Source organism: Sus scrofa, chromosome 7, assembly GCF_000003025.6.
Source record: "Sus scrofa isolate TJ Tabasco breed Duroc chromosome 7, Sscrofa11.1, whole genome shotgun sequence".
Taxonomy (NCBI): domain Eukaryota; kingdom Metazoa; phylum Chordata; class Mammalia; order Artiodactyla; family Suidae; genus Sus; species Sus scrofa.
The window spans coordinates 97,905,469-97,925,579 of record NC_010449.5 but is presented as its reverse complement, the minus strand read 5'-3'; the positions used below and the strand labels follow the sequence as shown (position 1 = coordinate 97,925,579).

Genomic DNA, 20,111 nt, shown 5'->3' with positions numbered 1-20,111 from the left:
ATTTTAAAAAGTGGGCTCATGATGTGTAAATAATTTTATGCTTGCTTTCTCATTTAACATGTTATTTGTGACTCATTGTTATTATTTCTTAAAAGTGTCATTTTTTAAATGCTTGTATAGCATTCTAATGGCTTTCTTATAGTTTATGTAATTCTTTCTTATCTGTGGCTGCTTTAAGCTGGCTCCAAATGCTAGTTGACCCAGGTTTTGGCTGATGTACTTGGCAAGTCTATCACCATATTTTAAAATAATTACATATAGTTATTTATTTTTAATTATAAAAAAATGCCAGCTTGTTTGATCTGGTGGCTTTCACTCATTCTGTTCTGCTCTTGTTAGCATTCTGTTTTCTTTCTTGGTTTCCCATGTCAGAGAGTAGAGTGATCATTAAAAGCAGCGAGTCTGAGTCTGGGTTGGCTGGGTTGACTCAACTCTGCTACTTCCTGTGGGTAATCTTGAGAAAGTACCTTGAGAGAGTGCCTCAGTTTCCTTGTGGCTAAAATAGGGATGATTGTTTCTATGTCTTAGGCTTGTGAGTTAATACACATGAGGCAGTGAGAACAGCTCCTGCCATGTGGAAAAGAACCGCCTCTTTTCATTTAGTGATCAATAGTTGCTTCTTGTGTGTTGTGTGGTGGCTGTTTATGTGTGCCTTGCCAGACCCCCCCTTTATGCTGCATTTAGTTCATGAATGTCTTTGAGTTAGACTGACTTTACTGAACTTTATTACTCAGTAACTTTGTCTTGAAAGTTAACAAAAATTTCCCCCTCACTCCTAGTAGAACATTTTACTCTTTTAAAGATAAAAATCAGTATTGTTTAACCCTGTCTTGGATATGCATGCATGGACACAAAGGGAATAGACTGCTGAGGCTGATAGATGAGTGTTGAAACTCTCTGGTGGTATCCCCTTTGCAGCTGAGGATGATCTTGATTCCTCCTCGCCATATACAGCGCCCACTGCAACCTGGCCCCGCGTACTGTGTCCTCTCATTTCTCTTCCCCTTGTTCCCATACCCTGTGCTCCAGGCCATTGAGCTGAAACTGGGCATGTGTTGTGATGAGGCTCACCTCAGTCTGCGCTCCAGTTTGCGTCTACTGAAGGGTTGGAATCATCTGAAGTGCTGGCGCTCCCTTCCGGTGGGGGTGGGGACGGTATCTGTCAAGGCAGTGAGATTGCCACTTGACTTTTCTTGTGGGCTTTTTTTTTCCTTTCTTTTTAGGGCCAAACCTGCAGCATACAGAAGTTCCCAGGCTAAGGGTCGATCGGAGCTGCAGCTGCCAGCCTACGCCACAGCCACAGCAATGCTAGATCCAAGCTGCATCTGCAACCTGCGCCACAGCTTGCAGCAACATTGGATCCTTAACCCACTGAGCAAGGCCAGGGATCGAATCTGCATCCTCACAGATGCAATGTCAGGCTTTCAACCCACTGAGCCACAACGGGAACTCCCTTCTTGTGGACTTTTAATTGGGAAAACTTGGTCAGAGTTTACCTCCCCTTGGTTGTCTTTAGTGCCGCAGGGTTTCTGCTGTCTGTGCTACCTCCTTTTTGTTGTTTTCTGGGGGTTCTTTTTCAGAAGTCAAAACCTATTCCACTGACCCTTTTGTCTTTATAGGGTAGGATCCCGAGAGAGCAGAACAGATGCATCCTTTGGCAGCTGATTGCGCCCTGCACTAGAGAGAAGCCCAGGGATGATATATTTGGGGATTATAGTTCTCCACCCTGGAATCCGTCCAGTTCATTCGAGAAACACTGACCTTCTGCTTTTGTGACACACCCTCACTGGAGGTCTGATGGACAGACACTTTCTCTTGACCTTGCAGCTGTTTTCTTTCATGTGGAAGTTGGAAGACAAGGTGAAACTGGCCAGAAGTTACCTGCCTTGGTGAATAGGAGTGCTCCTCTTGGTTCTCAGAACATGGGCCCTCGTTTAAAGGTAAGGCAATAGACTGGTTAAGGGTCACTTATTACTGGGCTGTGGACCATGGACTTGGTGATGAGTTTCTGAGCCTTTTCAGCAGGGGATGGCATTGATGTACATGGTTGCAGTTGGAGTTGCCTTTTTCCCAGCAGGGCAACTTAGAGTATGAAGAAATCAGTTCTCCATTTCTGGGAAATGACTTTTTCACAACTGATCTTCAATGTTAGGACTAAAATTTGTTTGCTATTGTAATTATAAATCTTTATACTCAAAAAATAAAAAGCAAGGAGTTTTAGAATATGTATATCAATCAACTTTCTAACATTCCCTTGAGACAGATTGCTGCAAGTATTTCCCCTTTCCCTTTTATAGGTAAAGTGAGCCAAAGTGCTGTAGTATTAAGCAACTTACCCAGGATCCTTTAGAAAGCAAGTGATATTTCTGCATTAGATAATTGGTACTGCATTCCATTTTCCTTTGTAATGCTTAATTTTTATTTCAAAACATTTTTGAAAGGGCCATAAGCATTTATCTTTCTAATTTTAGCCTCATGGTGAGATTCTTACAGGAAGATTGAGTAATGTTTTTCATACTTTCTTTTACCTGTTTTCTTAGATCTTTTCTCTTCCCAAATACTTTGCTATCCTTATGAGTCCACTCTTTTTCATGATTTACTGTTGTATGAGGTTAAGAACATTTGGCATCAGAATTAGACAAAGGCTTGAGTCACTTAACCAGCTGGGCAATGTTCAGCAAGTCAGCTTTTCTAGCCTCTTTTTTTTTTTTAAGTCTTTTTTAAGTCTTAAAAGGAGAATAATAATGCTTATTTTACCAAGTTGTGTTGGTTTCAATTACTTAGGCTAACACGTAAAACTGTACAGTGTTTGGCCTCTGGTAAGTAGCTCAATAAGGGGATTATAAGTGATGGGTTTACTACTTTGAGGTGGGTGGGAATAGAGACAGGGCACAACAGGTGTAGTAAGAGGACAGGAAAATGCCTAGGGAGCCATGAAATCTGGAGTAAAAGTGATTTGAGGGCTCACCCTAAAAGGAAACCCTCTACCAAGAGGTAAAGCTATGGAGGCTTTGCGACAACATCCAGAAAGGGGGGAAGTGCATAAGGAAAGGCAAGTTTAGAGTGTAAATTTTGCCATGGGTAAAATTGAGAGCTGGGTAAGTATTATTGGGGAGGCTTTTGAGAGGTATTGTAGAGAAGTGGGGTCTTTTTTAAAGATCATGTCAGTGAATGATGAATTGACAGAGCGAAAGCTCTGGTTTCAAGGAGTGGAGAGTTTGGAAAAAAGTAATAATTGGTGTGCTGAGTTTTAAATATTGGGCTAGAAATGCAGAGTTGACCTATTGGTGATCTAGGTTAGAGGGAGGTTTGGTTGAGAGATGAGTGAATGAGGGAACAAAATGAACGAGGACTAACAAGGTCAAGTTTATTGTCAGCCCTGAGGCCTGAGAGTGAGCTGTGAGGACTATGACTATTCTATACTCTTCCCCAGTACCTAGCATGTTAAGTAGGTACCCAGTATTTGTTGGATGAATTATTTTAGGATGAATTTTTAAACTCTTCAGTGTAAAAATTTTCAGACATAAAATTAAAATAATATAAAGAACTCCCTTGTAGGTACAGATTTTAGGTACAATCAGAGGAACCTTGCCTTTTGTAGTTCTGATGCATTTCCCATTGAATGAAGTGTGGGCCAGTAGAGAGATTCCCTGAGTTTCTTATTGGCTCTGAAGCAAAGGAGTAGCGATGCTGCTAGTACAATTGATAATAATTATAATGATAATTAAAACTGGGAACTCACTGTGTGCCAGGCACTCTTCTGGGCTGTTTATATGCGTGAGCTCATTTCATCCTCACAGGACTCCTATGAGGTATGCACAGCTATCATTCCCATTTGGTAGATGAGGAAACTGGCAGATTATAGAGAGATCAAATAAGCTGTCCTGGTCATCCTGTGAATGGCAGAGAATGGATTTGAACCCAGGTAGTTCTAGTTCTAGAGTCCATGCCCTCATCCTCTATTTTATTCTCTTTGCTATACTGTTTGATTGTAGAGAATTGATGGCTGTGGGGAGTTATATTGAAGCTCTATCACACTAAAGGAGATGGTGCCATAGAAATTATCAAACCTCAGCTCTTTTTATTCCTTTTAAAAGAAAGAATGAGTTTAGTGCATTATGGATTAGAGAGCATGTGCAGCCTACGCTGTCAAAACTCAGTGATAAGATAGGAACGTCATCACAGCAGTGAGAATTCTGAAGCTTAGGTCACCAGTGGCAGGCCTGGAACTGGTTTTCCAGCCTCTTACTCCTTGTCAGCTGCCTCTCACAGAAAAGGCTGTTGTAGTTGTCAGAGATAGTACATAGGAACTTTCCCAGCTCTCATGGCACTTGCCATAAATTTAACATTGCTCTCTTTCTTCCAAAGAGTAAGAGACTTAAGATCACAAGTCTGTAACATCAGCTACATATACTTCATGTTCTATTGAGTGTTCTAACTTTGATGAGGGCTAAATTTTCACATCCAAGATCAGATTGGATGGCATCCAGCTGAGGGAGTATCTGAGTTAAACCGTTGGGTTTGGTCCCACTGAGTCACCTAGTACATCATATAAGGCACAAACAGATGCTTTCTGGGAGATGATAGCAGCTTTTCAGTGTAGGGTCCTTGGAGGTGAGACACTTGTTTGGGAAGGAGGCTCAGTAGTTGTGATTCTAAATTTTGAGTCAGTATGTTGTCTATATAATAGGCCCTTTGGGGAGCAGTTTAATCCATGTGTGTTGAAAGTGCTAATGTTCCACGTGTGGATTTCTTTTCTGGTAGGACTTTATACCCTAGTCTAAATAGGGATTTCTGTGAAACTCAGCATGATCATTCTGCAAATCTCTATGGATTCCATTGGGTATGTTGTTATCTAAGGATCTAGAGGCCATATTTGGTTACTCTTTCTCTTAAATTTTCCTGGCACAATTATATAGAAAAGCATACTCAATTAAAAAAAAAAGAGAACGTTGTTTTGGTTCTTCCAAATCTGAGCATAGAAATTTTCAGCTGTCCTGACTTTAAGTAATACATTAATGCTAATAAAAGGTGCTGAGTTGTGATAACATTGATAACCTTAATATATATTAACTTGAAAAGAAAGATTACATTTAGTGCATTGTGGTTTGGAAAGCCTATGCTAAGGTCAAAACTCAGTGATAAGACAGGAACATTCATGTGCATTGTGTTTTTCCTTGGCAGTACCTTGGGTGGTTCAAATGAGTAATAAGTGTTATTCTGGAAATAAGTTTAATAACAGTGAGAGTTTCCCCTCAGACCCTGGCCCCCATTTGAATTGTTCTGACCTTGGCGGGCATCCATCCCTTAGGATGCGAAGTACAGTCGTGTCCTCTGGTTCCCCTCCTTCCCTCTCGGCTGAGCTCATCCTCCACAGGGCCCATTAGTTTGTCTGATTGGAGTAACAGCAAAAAATGGCTTCTCTTACATGCCTACTGTTTATTATTGGGATGACCCAGAGTTCATTTTAATTACATACTGCCAACATGATGATAATAATACTTGCTTTTTAAAAATCCACATTTTATATAACTATTTCTACTTAGATGAATTACTTCCAGAAGGCAAATACAAGGGCAAAGTGAGTCCATTATCCTCTTTGCTTGTGTTAATTAGCGCCGCTTTGCATGGGGGAGGGAAACTGTCTTGGGGCCCTGGATCCAAGTAGATGAAAGCCATGTTATTGCATTTTGTAATTAGAAGTGGCTGTTTGTGGTATTCCTAGGGTGGTCGGTAGATTGGAAGTCTTTAGGGGGAGTGATGCAGTCTCTTTCTCTGAAATGTCGTAGGGCACCTGTCAAGCTAGACAGAGAGCAGGGATAGGAAGGCTGGAGGTGGCTGGCTCAAGCTGCATGCTCTGCTTTGTCTCTCTCTGAGATGGCTTTAAGAAAGAGAGGAAAAACTAAACAAGTTTTCTTTTGCAGCTGCAGCTGTGATCCTCGGCTGTCTGTTGGCATTGAAGGGACCTGATGTTTTACGTTATTGGTACGTTATGGAAAGAGCTGTCTTTAATTCTTTCTTTCTGTTAGGGTTGCTTATGTCCTTTTTGCCTCCTTGCCTATGCCTTTCCCCTTGAAAATAGACTTAGAAGTATTTCCAGTCGTGCCAGAATGTACCTTCACAGAGTTGGCAATGGAATTCATTCATTTGGGAAATATTCATTGAGTAATTATGGCCAGTGCCAGACACTGTTTGCTGCCTGATCAAAGCTGAATAAGGTAAAAGTCTGCCTCCATGAAGTTCATAACGTGAAGGGGGAGAAAAGTTGTAATGCATGCATGAATGCCCAGAAAAGGGAACCCCTAACTGAGGCAGGGATTGGGGACGGCTTTCGCCAAGTAGACAGGAAGAGGAAGAACGCACATTCTTTTTATTACTATCAGGGCCCAGCATGTGCAGGAAGGGTGAGGACAGGCATTATATGTGGTCCAGGTACAGAACAAGGGTTGGCAAACTTCTCCTGTAAAGCGCCAAAGAGTAAATATTTTCACCTTCCCAGCTCATACAGTCTCCATCATAACTACTGAATTTTGCTGCTTTAGCGCAAAAGCAGCCCTAGACAGTATGTAAATGAGTATGCAGGGCTGGAGTTCCCGTCGTGGTGCAGTGGTTAACGAATCCAACTAGGAACCGTGAGGTTACGGGTTCGGTCCCTGCCCTTGCTCAGTGGGTTAAGGATCCGGCGTTGCTGTGAGCTGTGGTATAGGTTGCAGACGCGGCTCAGATCCCACGTTGCTGTGGCTCTGGCGTAGGCTGGTGGCTACAGCTCCGATTCGACCCCTAGCCTGGGAACCTCCATATGCCGCAGGAGCGGCCCAAGAAATAGCAAAAAAAGAAAAAAAAAAAAAATGAGTGTGCGGGGCTGTGTTTTGATAGAACTTTGTTTACAGAAACAGGTGATGGGTGGGATTTGGCCCAAGGACTGTAGTTTCTGCCCCGGGTATGGAAGTTCCTCTCTTTACCTATAGAGGTAGCGACCCAGACAATTCCATTGTCTTTGGAATTCTCTCTTGGGAGATGGCTAGCCTGTTCCAGGATGAGAAGCTTCATGTGTAACGGGCAGGTGGTATGTGTGTTCTCTCTTTTCTGTATAGGTGGCATCACAGTGTCTGTGGTTGCGTTCTTCTTCACAATTAAGTTCCTGTTTGAGCTCGCCGCACGTGTAGTCAGCTTCCTCCAGAATGAGGATCGTGAACGCCGAGGGGACCGGACTATTTATGACTACGTGCGGGGAAATTACCTGGATCCCCGGTCTTGCAAAGTCTCCTGGGATTGGAAGGACCCCTATGAGGTGGGCCACAGCATGGCCTTCCGAGTGCATGTAAGGGAATGTTTCTGTCTCTGTACCTGCTGGGGTTTCTGAGTCATTTGCTTTCCAGAGCCCAGTGCAGTCCGTTGGTGATGCTGGCCTGGAATGTTAGTACTTTCCCTTGTGTGTCAGCCCCTCCCAGGAACTTGGGAATTGTTAACATCTGAAGAGTCACAGATTTCTCTATCATTTTGGTTTAATAGGTGCTTAGCTTTGAAGCAGCATAAAGCTTAATGTTACCTTTTCAAAATGAGAAAAATATGAGAAAGAGTAGGTATTGTAGATTAAAGATGGGCAAACTATGGCTTGAGAGCCAAATCAGGCCACTTCCTGCTTCTATAAATACAGACTTATTGGGGCTCAGCCACACCCATTCATCTTCCTGTGCTGCCTATGGATGTTTTCACATTCGAAAAGTTAACCACAGTTGAGTAGCTGTGTGTGACCTGCGAAGCCAAAAATATTTATCTCTGCCCCTGTGCAGGTTTGCTGCCCCCTGCAAGGACTTCTCCACTGCAGCCTTATGCTTGGCTTCATAGTCTGAGCCCCCCTAGCCTTGCCTAGTGTTTCCGTTCACTCACTGACTTACCTTTACATCTGGGTTAGTAGTGATAACATAATATTTTAAAATGGCGAGTAAGACAGGGGAGGCAGCATTAATGGTTCAGAAATGTCAAGTTGAAAGTGGTTCAGGGGAGTTCCCTGGTGGCCTCGTGGTTAGGAATCGGCACCTGCACCGCTGCTGCGCAGGTTCAGTCCTAGGTCTGAAAAAGTTAAAAAAAAGTTCAGTCCCAGCCAAAAAAGTTAAAACAAAGTGATTCACAGTGGTGTATTTTACCCCTTTCCTCTGAATAAGTTAAGAATGTGTTCGTGATTTAATGATTTTCTTTGGAGCATTGAGACAATTTGTTTTTCCTTGTGTGAGCAGGACTGCAGGAATGGGTGGGTTACAGGTATGCCAGCCACCTCCTCTCTCCCCACACTCTCAAGTTACCCGGAAAATGATTTTCTCCCCCTGCTCACTAATGGGTGCCCCTCTTCTCCCCACCGCAGTTATTCTATAAGAATGGGCAGCCCTTCCCCGCACATCGGCCTGTAGGACTAAGAGTTCACATCTCCCATGTTGAGCTAGCGGTGGAAATTCCAGTGACCCAGGAAGTCCTCCAGGAGCCCAGTTCCAACGTGGTCAAGGTTGCCTTCACTGTGCGCAGGGCTGGGCGATATGAAATCTCAGTGAAGCTTGGTGGATTAAATGTGGCCTACAGTCCCTACTATAAGATTTTTCAACCTGGTAGGTTCTTTTTTCTTGCTCCTTTCCTCTCTCTCCCTTCCTTCCTTTTTCTTTTCCTTTCATCTTCTCCTTTTTAAAAACCACACCTTTATTGAGATCTAATTCACATGCTATAGAATTCATTCATTTAAAATACACAGTTTTAAAAATTCATAGAGTTGCATAACCATCACCACAGTCAATTTTAGAGCAATTTCATCACCTTTCTCATCCTGTGCCCCTTCGAAGTCACTTCACATTTTCCTCCAATCCCTCAGCCCTAGGTAAGCACTCATCTACTGCCTCTGTGGTTTTGCGTACTCTGAGTGCTACGCTACTTTTATCTCTTAAAAGTGTGATCGTAACGTACGTGACCATTTGTGACTGGCTTGTTTCAGTTAGCAGAATGCTTTTGGGGTTTGTCCGTGCTATAGCAGGAATCAGTACCTCGTTTCTTTTCTTAAGTAATATTACAGTATATGGATTTATTACATTTTATTTATCCATTCATCAGTTGATGGACATTTGCGTTATTTTTGCTTTGGCTGCCGTGAATCATGCTGATAACAACATTTGTGCACAGTTTTTGTGTGCACCTATGTTTTCTTTTCTCTAGAAGTAGAATTGCTGGGTCATCAGCCTGGTAAGTCCTTAAGGGGTAAGGGTGCCAGAATAGACCAAAGGTAAAGTCTTCTGGTTTTTGAAACCTCTTCAAAAGCACCTTGACTTAATCCTTCCCTGCCTGCCCATATGTGTTTTATTACTTTTTTTTTTTTTTCTTGTCTTTTTAGGTCTGCATCTGTGGCATATGGACGTTCCCAGGCTAGGGGTCAAATCAGAGCTGCAGCTGCCGGCCTACACCACAGCCACAGCAACGTGGCATCTGAGCTGTGTCTGTGACCTGTGCCACAGTTCATGGCAACGTCAGATCCCTGACCCACTGAGCAAGGCCAGGGATCCAACCCGCATCCTTATGGATACAAGTTGTATTTGTTTCCACTGCGCCACAATAGGAACTCCCGCTAGTTGGGTTCTTAACCTACTAAGCCATAATGGGAACTCCCATTTACTTCTTACTGAAGAGTGTCTGCCCAAGCTTCTAGTATCTTAAGAATGGAGGCCTCTGTCTCTACTTTTTTACCCTCTCATGTCCTTTGTGTCAGATAATAGATGTTCACGGCCTTTAAAGCCTAAAAGTGTAATCTCTAGCTCCTGGTTCTGCAGCATGGTGTTTAGTGTGCTGAGACCCTGGCTGCCCTGTGTGCCCTGTCTTGGCTGCCTTTTGAGGCTGTCACTAGATACTAGCTGGGTCAGTGTCCACTCTAGGAGTCAAACCGTAATGAGAAGGGTCTTAAGAAGCTTTGCCTGTCTGTGCTTGACTGGTCCTCAGTTTTCGTTCTCTTCTAACAGAGGAAGGCTCTGGACAAGGGGGCTCCCAAGCTTTCTCCTTCTCCAGGCATTTCCTCCTTTGCTTACATGACTCACGCACACTCTGCTTTCCATACGAATTAGCATCCCCACTCCCTGCCACCAGAGGAGAACCGGTAATATCTTTTTAATGTGTACCAGCCCTTTTATTTCATTTCGAGATGGTCGTAGATTCTCCTACAGTTATAAGAGATAATACAGAGAGCTCCCTTGTACCGTGACCCACTTTTCCCCAGTGGTGACATCTTACAGAACTGAAATACAAGATCACAGCCCAGGTACTGACTCTGATGCAGTCAAGACACAGACCGGTTCCATCCCCACAAAGACCTTTCATGTGGCCTTGTGACTGCCACACCCATTTTTCCTCCCTCATCCACCTGTTTTTTTAACCCCTAGCAGCCCACTCATCTCTTCTCCCTTTGTGTAATTGTGCCACTTCAGGAATGATCTATAAAGGGAATCATAACAGTATGTAACCTTTTGGTTAACATACCTTTCCTTCCCCCCACTCGGCAAATTGCTCTTGAGATTCATCCAGGTCGAGTATATCAAGAATTGGTTCCTTGTATTGCCGCGCGGTGTTCCTTTGTGTGCATATACCATGGTTTGTTTAACCATTCACCAGTTAAAGGGCATCTGGGTTATTTCCAGTTTTTGGCTGTTATGAACAATCTTATGAACATGCATGTATAGGTTTTTGTGTGTTCATAAGTTTTCATTTCTTTGGTGCAAATGCCCAGGAATGCAATTGCTGGGTAGTTGCATGCTTAGTATTTTTAAGAAGCCTACAAACTCTTTTCCAGAATACTCAAAGCATTTTGCATTCCTACCAGCAATGTATAAATGATTCAGTTTCTTCACATCTTGGCCAACATTTGATATTGTTTCTATTTTTTACTATAGCCATTCTGATCATGGTGGTGATTTTAATTTGCATGTCTCTCGTGGTTAACAGTGTTGAACATCTTTTCATGTGCTTATTTGCCATCGCTTGTGTACCTTCTGGTGAAATGTCTTTTCATGCCTTTTGCCCATTTTCTGATTAGATTTTTTATGATTTTTTTATGAGAGTTCTTTGTATATTCTGCATACTAGTCCTTTGCTAGATTATGTGGTTTGCAAATATTTTCTCTCAGTCTCTAGCTTTTCTTTTCTTTCTTTCTTTCTTTTTTTTTTTTGCCTTTTTGCCGTTTGTTGGGCCGCTCCCACGGCATATGGAGGTTCCCAGGCTAGGGGTCTAATCGGAGCTGTAGCTGCCGGCCCACACCAGAGCCACAGCAACACAGGATCCGAGCCGCGTCTGCGACCTGCACCACAGCTCATGGCACACTGGATCCTTAACCCACTGAGCAACGACGGGAACTCCTAGCCTTTCTTTTCATCCCCTTAACACAGAGCAAGAATTTTTAATTTTGATGAAATCAGTTTGTTAATTTTTCCTCTTATGGATCATGCTTTTGGTGTCTGAGAACTCTTTTTTTTTTTTTTTTTTTTTATCTTTTCCAGGGCTGCACCCTCGGCATGTGGAGGTTCCCAGGCTAGGGGTCAAATCAGAGCTATAGCTGCCAGCCTACACCACAGCCACAACAACGTGGGATCTGAGCCAGGTCTTTGACTTACACTACAGCTCACGGCAACGCCAGATCCTTAACCGAGCGAGGCCAGGGATCGAACCTGCAACCTCATGGTTCCTAGTCGGATTCGTTAACCACTGAGCCACAAAAGGCACTCCGAGAACTCTGACTAGTCCTAGATTCCTAAGATACTCTCCTTTGTTTTTTTCTAAAAGTTTCCTAGTTTTACATTCAATATTTAAGGTTGTGATCCATTTTTTGTTAACTTTTTTTTTAATTAGTCAAATGAATTTATCACATCTGTAGTTGTATAATGATTATAACAATCTGATTTCACAGGATTTCCAACCCACAGCCCAAGCACATCCCCCCACCCCTAAACTCTCTCCTCTGGAGACCATAAGTTTTTCAAAGTGTGAGTCAGCGTCTGTTCTGCAAAGAAGCTCAGTCTGTCCTTTTTTCAGATTCCACATGTCAGTGAAAGCATTTGATGTTGGTGTCTCATTGTATGACTGACTTCACTTAGCATGGTAGTTTCTAGGTCCATCCGTGTTGCAAAAAATGCTGGTATTTTGTTCCTTTTAATGGCTGAGTAATATTCCATTGTGTATATGTACCACATCTGCTTGATCCACTCTTCTGACGATGGACATTTAGGTTGTTTCCATGTTTTGGCTATTGTAAATAGTGCTGCAATGAACACTGGAGTACATGTGTCTTTGCGAGTCCTGGTTTTCTCTGGATAGATGCCCAGGAGTGGGATTGCTGGATCAAATGGTAGTTCTATGTTTAGGTTTCTGAGGAATCTCCGTACTGCTTTCCACAGTGGTTGCACCAATTTACAATCTCACCAACAGTGTACTAGTGTTCCTTTTTCTCCACACCCCCTCCAGCACTTATTGTTTGTAGACTTTTTGATGATGGCCATTCTGGCCAGTGTAAAAGGTGGTACCTCATAGAGGTTTTGATTTACATTTCTCTAACGAGCGATGTTGAACATCTTTTCATGCGTTTTTTTGGCCATCCGTATGTCTTCTCTGGAGAATTGTCTGTTTAGATCTTCTGCCCATTTTTTGATGGGGTTGTTTGTTTTTTTGATATTGAGCTGTAGGTGGTGTTTATAAATTTTGGAGATTAATCCCTTATCAGTCGATCCATTTGCAAAGATTTTCTCCCACTCTGTGGGTTGTCTTCTTGTGTTGTTTAGGGTTTCCTTTGCTGTGCAGAAACTTTGAAGTTTGATTAGGTCCCATTTGTTTATTTTTGTTTTTGTTGACAGTACTCTGAGAGGTGGATCTGAGAAGATGTTGCTGTCGTTTATGTCAGAGAGTGTTTGGCCTGTGTTTTCCTCTAGGGGTTTGATAGTGTCTGGTCTTATATCTAGGTCTTTAATCCATTTTGAGTTTATTTTTGTGTATGGTGTTAGGGAGTGTTCTAATTTCATTCTTTTCCATGTGGCTGTCCAGTTTTCCCCAGCACCACTTATTGAACAAGCTGTCCTTTCTCCTAGTTAACTTTTGTATATTGGGTCAAGGTTTTTTTTTCTCACACATGTCTGGTTACTCCAGTACTGTTTGTTGAAAAGGCTGTCTTTCCCTATTACACTACTTTTGCACCTTTATCAGGGATCAGTTGGGAATATTTGTGGATATTTATTTATGGGTTCTCTGTTCTGTTTTACTGATCTATGTGTCTATCCCTCTACCAATACCGTAGGCTTAATTACATAGCTATATAATAAGCTACGTGATTGAAATTGGGTAAACTGACTCACTGACTCTTTCCACTTCTCTTTTTTTTCTTTTTCTTTTTTTGGCTTTTTAGGGCGCACCTACAACATATGGAGGTTCCCAGGCTAGGAGTTGAATAGGAGCTACAGCTGCTGTCCTATACCACAGCCACAGCCACACAGGATCTGAGACATGTCTGTGACCTACACCGCAGCTCATGGTAACACCGGATCCTTAACCCATTGAGTAAGGCCAGGGATTGAACCCTCGTCCTCATGGATACTAGTTGGGTTTGTTAACCACTGAGCCACGATGGGAACTCCAACTCTTCTTTTTTAGAATTGGTTTTTGGTATTCTAGATCCTTTGCCTTTCCATATAAATTTTAGCATAGTATGTCTAAGCCTACCAAAAAATCTTACTGAGATTTTGATAAGAATTGTGTTCAACCTTTATATCATTTGAGGAGAATTGACATCTTTACTCTGTTGAGTCTTCCAGTCCATAAACATGGTATGCGTCTGAATTTATTTAGAACTTTTAAATTTTCTTCTTTTTTTTTCTTTCTTTTTAGGGCTGCACCCATGACACACGGAGGTCCCTAGGCTAGGGATCGAATCAGAGCAGTAGCTGCCAGCCTACACCACAGCCACAGCAATGCCAGATCCAAGCCACATCCGTGACTTACACTGCAGTTCCTTATTTACAGTGCTGGTTCCTTTAACCCACTGAGTAAGGCCAGGGATCAAACCCACATCCTCATGGGTACTAGTCAGGTTCTTAATCCTCTGAGCCACAACAGGAACTCCAAGAACTTTTTTATTTCTTTAATCAGCATTTTGAGGCTTTCAACATATAAGTCTCTGTACTTGTTTTGCTAGATTTGCACCTGAATATTTCGGATTTGTTTGTTTGCTTTGTGATTATTCACTTACTGAGGCCTGCTTCACTCATAGGTTTCCAGAGGGATTCTAGGCACTTTGTCTGTAGCTCTCAGTCTGTTTCCTCCACGTTTTTGTCATTTTGTTTAGTGCTTGTGGTGGTTAGGAATTTGTACAAATAAGTTCCCCAAAGTTGATTTGAATTAATCTCTTTGTTTTCTTTGTTTCTTTCTGCCTCATAATGGTATTGTTTATCCCTAGGAACTGGGCGGAGACCCAGGTCTCTAGGACTCACTGACCAAGCAGATCCTGTGCCCTGAGTCCCCTCTCTGACATTCTATTCCATTGTCTTTGTGCCAGGAATGGTAGTTCCTTCCAAGACCAAAATCGTGTGCCATTTTTCTACTCTTGTGTTGACCTGTGGGCAGCCACACACTCTTCAAATAGTGCCCCGAGATGAGTATGACAACCCTACGAACAATTCCACGTCCTTGAGAGATGAGCACAATTACAGTCTGTCCATTCATGAGGTAAGTAGCCTCCCTTCGTGCCTGCATGCTCCTCTCTGTCACTGTCACCCTTTCCAGGCACCTCCTTCCCCTTGACTTCTGTGCCGGCCATCCTTCATCTGACAGTACCTCTAATCAGTAATTGTGAGACTGAGCTCGTAGATAAGAACAATTCTTTATTTATTTATTTATTTATTTTTTATCTTTTCTAGGGCCACACCCGCAGCACATGGAGGTTCCCAGGCTAGGGATGGAATTGGAGCTATAGCCACCAGCCTGTGTCAGAGCCACAGCAACTCGGGATCCTAGCCGAGTCTGCGACCTACACCACAGTTCACGGCAACACCAGATCCTTAACCCACTGAGCGAGGTCAGGGATTGAACCCACAACCTCATGGTTCCCAGTCGGATTCATTAACCACTGAGCCATGACGGGCACTCCAAAATGTTCTTTATAAAGAGTAAATTACTGTGCAAACAGGGACAATTATATGGTTAGTGATGCTTGGTTTTCCTCCTGTAGCTCGGGCCTCAGGAAGAAGAGAGTGCTGGTGTCTCATTTGAGAGGTCAGTGACCTCCAACCGGCAGACCTGCCAGGTGTTCTTGCGGCTCACCCTGCACTCCCGAGGCTGCTTCCATGCCTGTATTTCATACCAAAATCAGCCCATCAATAATGGCGAATTTGACATTATCGTCCTAAGTGGTGAGTTGAGAGAAAAGCTGTGATCGAGTCCTCTTCCCAGGCCCCTATTCTTTGCACATCTGCACCCTTCTCACAACCCCGCAGATACTTGGTATTGAAGGCAAACTTGGTTTAGAGTCCTATGGACTAAAGATTTGAGGGTAAGCAATTTTTTTTTCCTCCCCTGTCTTGGACTTTAAACCTTATTCCATGTTTTACCTCAGAGAATGAGAGGAATATTGTCGAACGCAATGTGTCCACCTCAGGAGTGAGCATTTACTTCGAGGCTTATCTGTATAATGCTGCCAACTGTGCCAGCACGCCGTGGCACCTCCCGCCCATGCACATGAGCTCTGGCCAGCGCCGGCCCTCCACGGCTCTGGAGGAGGAAGATGAAGATTCACCCTCTGAGTGTCACACCCCTGAGAAGGTGAAGAAGCCGAAGAAGGTGTACTGCTATGTGTCACCAAAGGTTGGAATTCCCATTCTTGCCTCAGAATCCCCTGCCTGAGCCTGCTCGTAATTGGTATTTGGTAACCAGACCCACAAAGCAACCGTCTGAGAGGCAGGGTGAGATCATTGACCTGTGGGGCTGCAAGGACACTAAGAGGTGCTGCTGCAGGTGGAGCAGTGGGTGGGGCCTTCTCTTCTGCTGCCCGCGTCTGGTTTGGACTAGAGGACATCACTGTCCGGAGAGTCTGTGCGCCTTGGTTCTTTAGAGCACCTGTGGCATTCTGCCATTTGATTGCTTCTGGGAAGATTTTTCAGGGCACGGCTCTCAGAGTTTTAAAGAAAGCTACTTTTAACCATTAACAGTTTCTCACTAGTGTAAAAATCACTGTTGGCCCCTTGTGCTGTTTTGGAACAAGTTGATCTTTCATTCTGTGATGTGTGAAACCGCAATAAATGGATGGCATCATCAGGGTACAGGATTCGAATAGGGAAATTTTGGCAGAGATAGGGAGGTGAATTTCCCAAGGCCCCCGAACTAAGAGGCGCTTTGTGTTAGGGATTTTCTTTTTTAGTTTTTACATTTTGCTGATTCATTCAGACCTCAAAAAAACGAGACTCTTGAAACATCTCATTACATTCCTTTAATCTCATAACCAAAACTGAGTTATAAATCTGTTCTACTTTAGAACACTTCACTCTGTACCATTCAGCATTTAAAAATCTAGCCTTGGAGTTCCCTTCGTGGCTCAGTGGAAACAAAGCTGACTCGCATCCATGAGGTTCCAGGTTCGATCCCTGGCCTCGCTCAGTGGGTTAAGGATCTGGCATTGCCATGTGCTGTGGTGTAGGTTGCAGACACAGCTTGGATCCCTCATTGTTGTGGCTGTGGTGTAGGTTGCAGACGTAGCTCGGATCCCTCATTGTTGTGGCTGTGGTGTAGGCTGGCAGCCATACTTCCGATTTGACCCCTAGCCTGGGAACCTTGGTATGCCGCAAGTGTGGCCTTAAAAAGACCAAAAAAAAAAAAAAAAAAAAAAATCTAGCCTTAATTTGGCTTAGGAAAATGGTGAGGTAGAGATGAAACAGGATTGCCTATGAATTGATAATTGTTAAAGCTGATGATGGCTTCATTGTACTGTTTCTCTTCTTTAGTATGAGTTTGAAATGTTCTTTAATGAAGAGTTTTTTAAAAATCAAGGAAAAGCCTGATCTACTAGATGGTCAGATAACAGGGCTTTTTAAATTTTAAAATTAAAAATTTTTTTTTGTCTTTTTAGGGCCGCACCCACAGCATATGGAAATTCCCAGGCTAGGAGTCAAAACGGAGCTGCAGCCGCTGGCCTTTGCCACAGCCACAGCAATGCCAGATCCTTAACCCACTGAGCAAGGCCCAGGATCAAACCCGAGTCCTCATGGCTTCTAGTTGGGTTTGTTACCGCTGAGTTACAATGGGAACTTCCAACAGGGTTTTTTTAAGATTAAAAAATTATTGCATTATCGTTTCCTTTTTTGTAAATGGTGAGAGACACCCCCCCCCCTTTTTTAAGGGCCACACCCATGGCATGTGAAAGTTCCCAGGCTAGGGGTCGAACTGGAGATGTAGCTGCCACCTATACCACAGCCACAGTAACTCGGGATCTGGGCTGCATCTGTGACCTATGCCACAGCTCACAGCAACGCTGGATCCTTGACCCACTGAGTGAGGCCTGGGATTGAACATGCATCCTCATGGATACTAGTCATGTTTGTTACTGCTGAACCATGATGGGAACTCCAAGAGACCTCTCTTTTATTCTTACCTAAGGAATTTTTATAAACTTTTTTGTATGAGACTCATCCTATCCCCCACCTCTCTTTCCCAGCAAATCCTTGGTGCCATTCAAATAGGGATAAAGCAGTGAGAATGGGCCCCTGGGATTCCCGGTCCACTGACTTGGAAGCAGTCTCTTTGAATAGCATCCGGCTAAGCATAAGGAGATTTGATTGTTTCTAGGTGAAATGTTCTCTACTCATAAAGTGAAAACCTGATCTCAGATATTTGGAAATGGTAATAAGACCTGAGTATTAAGATTATGAAATACGGAGTTCCCATCATGGCTTAGTGATGAACAAATCCAACTAGGAACCATGAGGTTGCAGGTTCAATCCCTGGCCTCGCTCAATGGGTTAAGGATCCGCCGTTGCCATGAGTTGTGGTGTAGGTCGCAGACTCGGCTTGGATCCTTGTTGCTATGGCTCTAGTGTAGGCTGGTGGCTACAGCTCTGATTAGACTCCTAGGCTGGGAACCTCCATATGCCGAGGGAGCGGCCCTAGAAAAGGGAAAAAAGACAACAACAACAACAAAAAAAAGATTATGAAATGTTGGAGTGCCTGTCATGGCACAGAGGAAACAAATCCAACTAGGAATGATGAGGTTGCGGATTTGATCCCTGGCCTTGCTCAGTGGGTTAAGGATCTGGCATTGCCGTGAGCTGTGGTGTAGGCCAGCAGCTCCCATTTGACCCCTAGCCCAGAAACCTCCATACGCTGCAGGTGCAGCCCTAAAAAGCAAAAAAAAAAAAAAAAAAAAAAAAAAGTTATGAAATGTCTGCATGAAACTGCATTGTGAGAGTGATATTTTTAATTTGCCTGTTTTAAGTTACAGTTGATGCTTTTTATTGGATTTCAGTCCTGACTAAATTATCCTCTTGTCCATAGAGGAAAAGGGTTATCATGAAAAAATGTAGATGGGGACTGGTATTTGAACTATGATACCCAAATGGAACCTCTTTACTTATCATTCGCTTTATTTTTTGTACGTTGGTCCTCCAGCAATTCTCAGTGAAGGAGTTCTACCTGAAAATCATTCCCTGGCGCCTTTATACCTTCCGAGTGTGCCCAGGAACAAAAGTAAGTTCAACCTCATATCTGGGTCATGCCGGGTAGGCTTCAACCTCTGACGTCTCAGCCTTTTCTTTTTTTCCTAGAAGAGCTTTCTCGTTATGCACACAGTATTTATTGCCAGATAAAGAAGGAGTTTTTGGAGTTCCCTGGTGGCTCAGTGGGCTAAGGATCCTGTGTTGTCACTGCCGTGGCTCTGCTTACAGCTGTGGCTCAGTTCATTCCCTGGCCCAGGAACTTTTACATGCCATAAGCACAGCCAGGCAAAGATGCTGTTGCCTCTCATGAAACAGCATGAAGGAAGTAGTTCTAGGAGGACCCATGCCTCCAGAAACAGCAATGAGTAGCGAGTCAGAGTACTTCAATAGTTATCTTTCGCCCCTAAGACTAAGTTAATGGAGAGGGTGTTGCTAACTCTGACCTGAGCTTAGTTTCCCCATGTGCCAAAGCTTACTAACTCTTTTAGCACCAGTATTCTCATCTATTAAAAGAATTTTGTTTTTTCAATGTGTCTGAGCTTTTGGAATCTAAAGGCAGATCACTTGTTCCCAGTTTGCCCAACCTGTTCGGGTACCCATTTGCTCTTCTGTATATCCTGGCTGCCTTCACCCTTCTTATATGTGATGTTGGAAGCACAGAAGATACATATCGAGTGTTGCCTGTGGCCCTTACTAAAGGTGGTCTCCGTACCTCAAATAATTTAAAATAGAATTTGAATCATGGAGCACTGAAGTGAAAAACAAGGAGATATACTCCTGGTAGGTACTTGGAGAAAGCAGGCTTAACGTTTTTTTTTTTTTCTTTTTAGGGCCACATCTGCGGCATAAGGAGTTTCCCAGGCTAGGAGTCCAATCAGAGCTACAGTTGCCAGCCTATACCACAGCCACTGCAACACTGGATCCAAGCTGCATCTGCAACCTATACCACAGCTCATGGCAACACCGGATCCTTAACCCACTGAGCAAGGCCAGGGATAGAACCCACAACCTCATGGTTCCTAGTTGGTTTTGTTTCCACTGGGCCATGATGGGAACTCCAGGCTTAAGTCATTTTTTGTTGGTTGTCGCAGAAGGGTAGAGATGTGAATTTGAAAGGTTAATGGATCAACTCATTTTTTTCCCTTTTGTTAGTTTTCATACCTTGGCCCTGACCCTGTGCATAAGCTCCTCACGTTGGTGGTGGACGATGGCATTCAACCTCCCGTGGAGCTCAGCTGTAAGGAAAGGAACATCCTAGCGGCCACGTTCATCCGCTCACTCCATAAGAACATAGGTAAGGTTGGACAGGGATTCTGACCGGGAAGGCAGCGACACCCTGGGTGCCAGAGGGTGTGGAGGTGGCCAGCACGGGTGTCTTGTAATGAGGCTGTAATCATGACGGATCTTGCTGCT

The 20,111-nt window shown here is 43.5% G+C and overlaps 1 protein-coding gene across 15 annotated transcripts in view; it reads left to right on the top strand.

The window, feature by feature from the left end:
- Positions 1-20,111, top strand: part of AREL1 (apoptosis resistant E3 ubiquitin protein ligase 1) — a 47,751-nt gene that overhangs the window by 15,353 nt on the left and 12,287 nt on the right. For 5 of the 15 annotated variants that reach the window (XM_005656411.3, XM_021099527.1, XM_021099521.1 and 2 more), the window contains 9 exons: positions 1,620-1,940; positions 5,925-5,985; positions 7,095-7,321; positions 8,363-8,600; positions 14,555-14,724; positions 15,227-15,407; positions 15,611-15,858; positions 18,652-18,729; positions 19,851-19,992. In XM_005656411.3, coding sequence (XP_005656468.1) covers positions 5,970-5,985; positions 7,095-7,321; positions 8,363-8,600; positions 14,555-14,724; positions 15,227-15,407; positions 15,611-15,858; positions 18,652-18,729; positions 19,851-19,992 — 1,300 coding nt within the window. In that variant the 5' untranslated portion in view covers positions 1,620-1,940; positions 5,925-5,969. Of the gene's footprint in view, positions 1-1,619; positions 1,941-5,924; positions 5,986-7,094; positions 7,322-8,362; positions 8,601-14,554; positions 14,725-15,226; positions 15,408-15,610; positions 15,859-18,651; positions 18,730-19,850; positions 19,993-20,111 lie in introns of those variants that run through there. The other 10 variants (XM_021099528.1, XM_005656412.3, XM_005656413.3 and 7 more) reach the window with 6 other exon arrangements.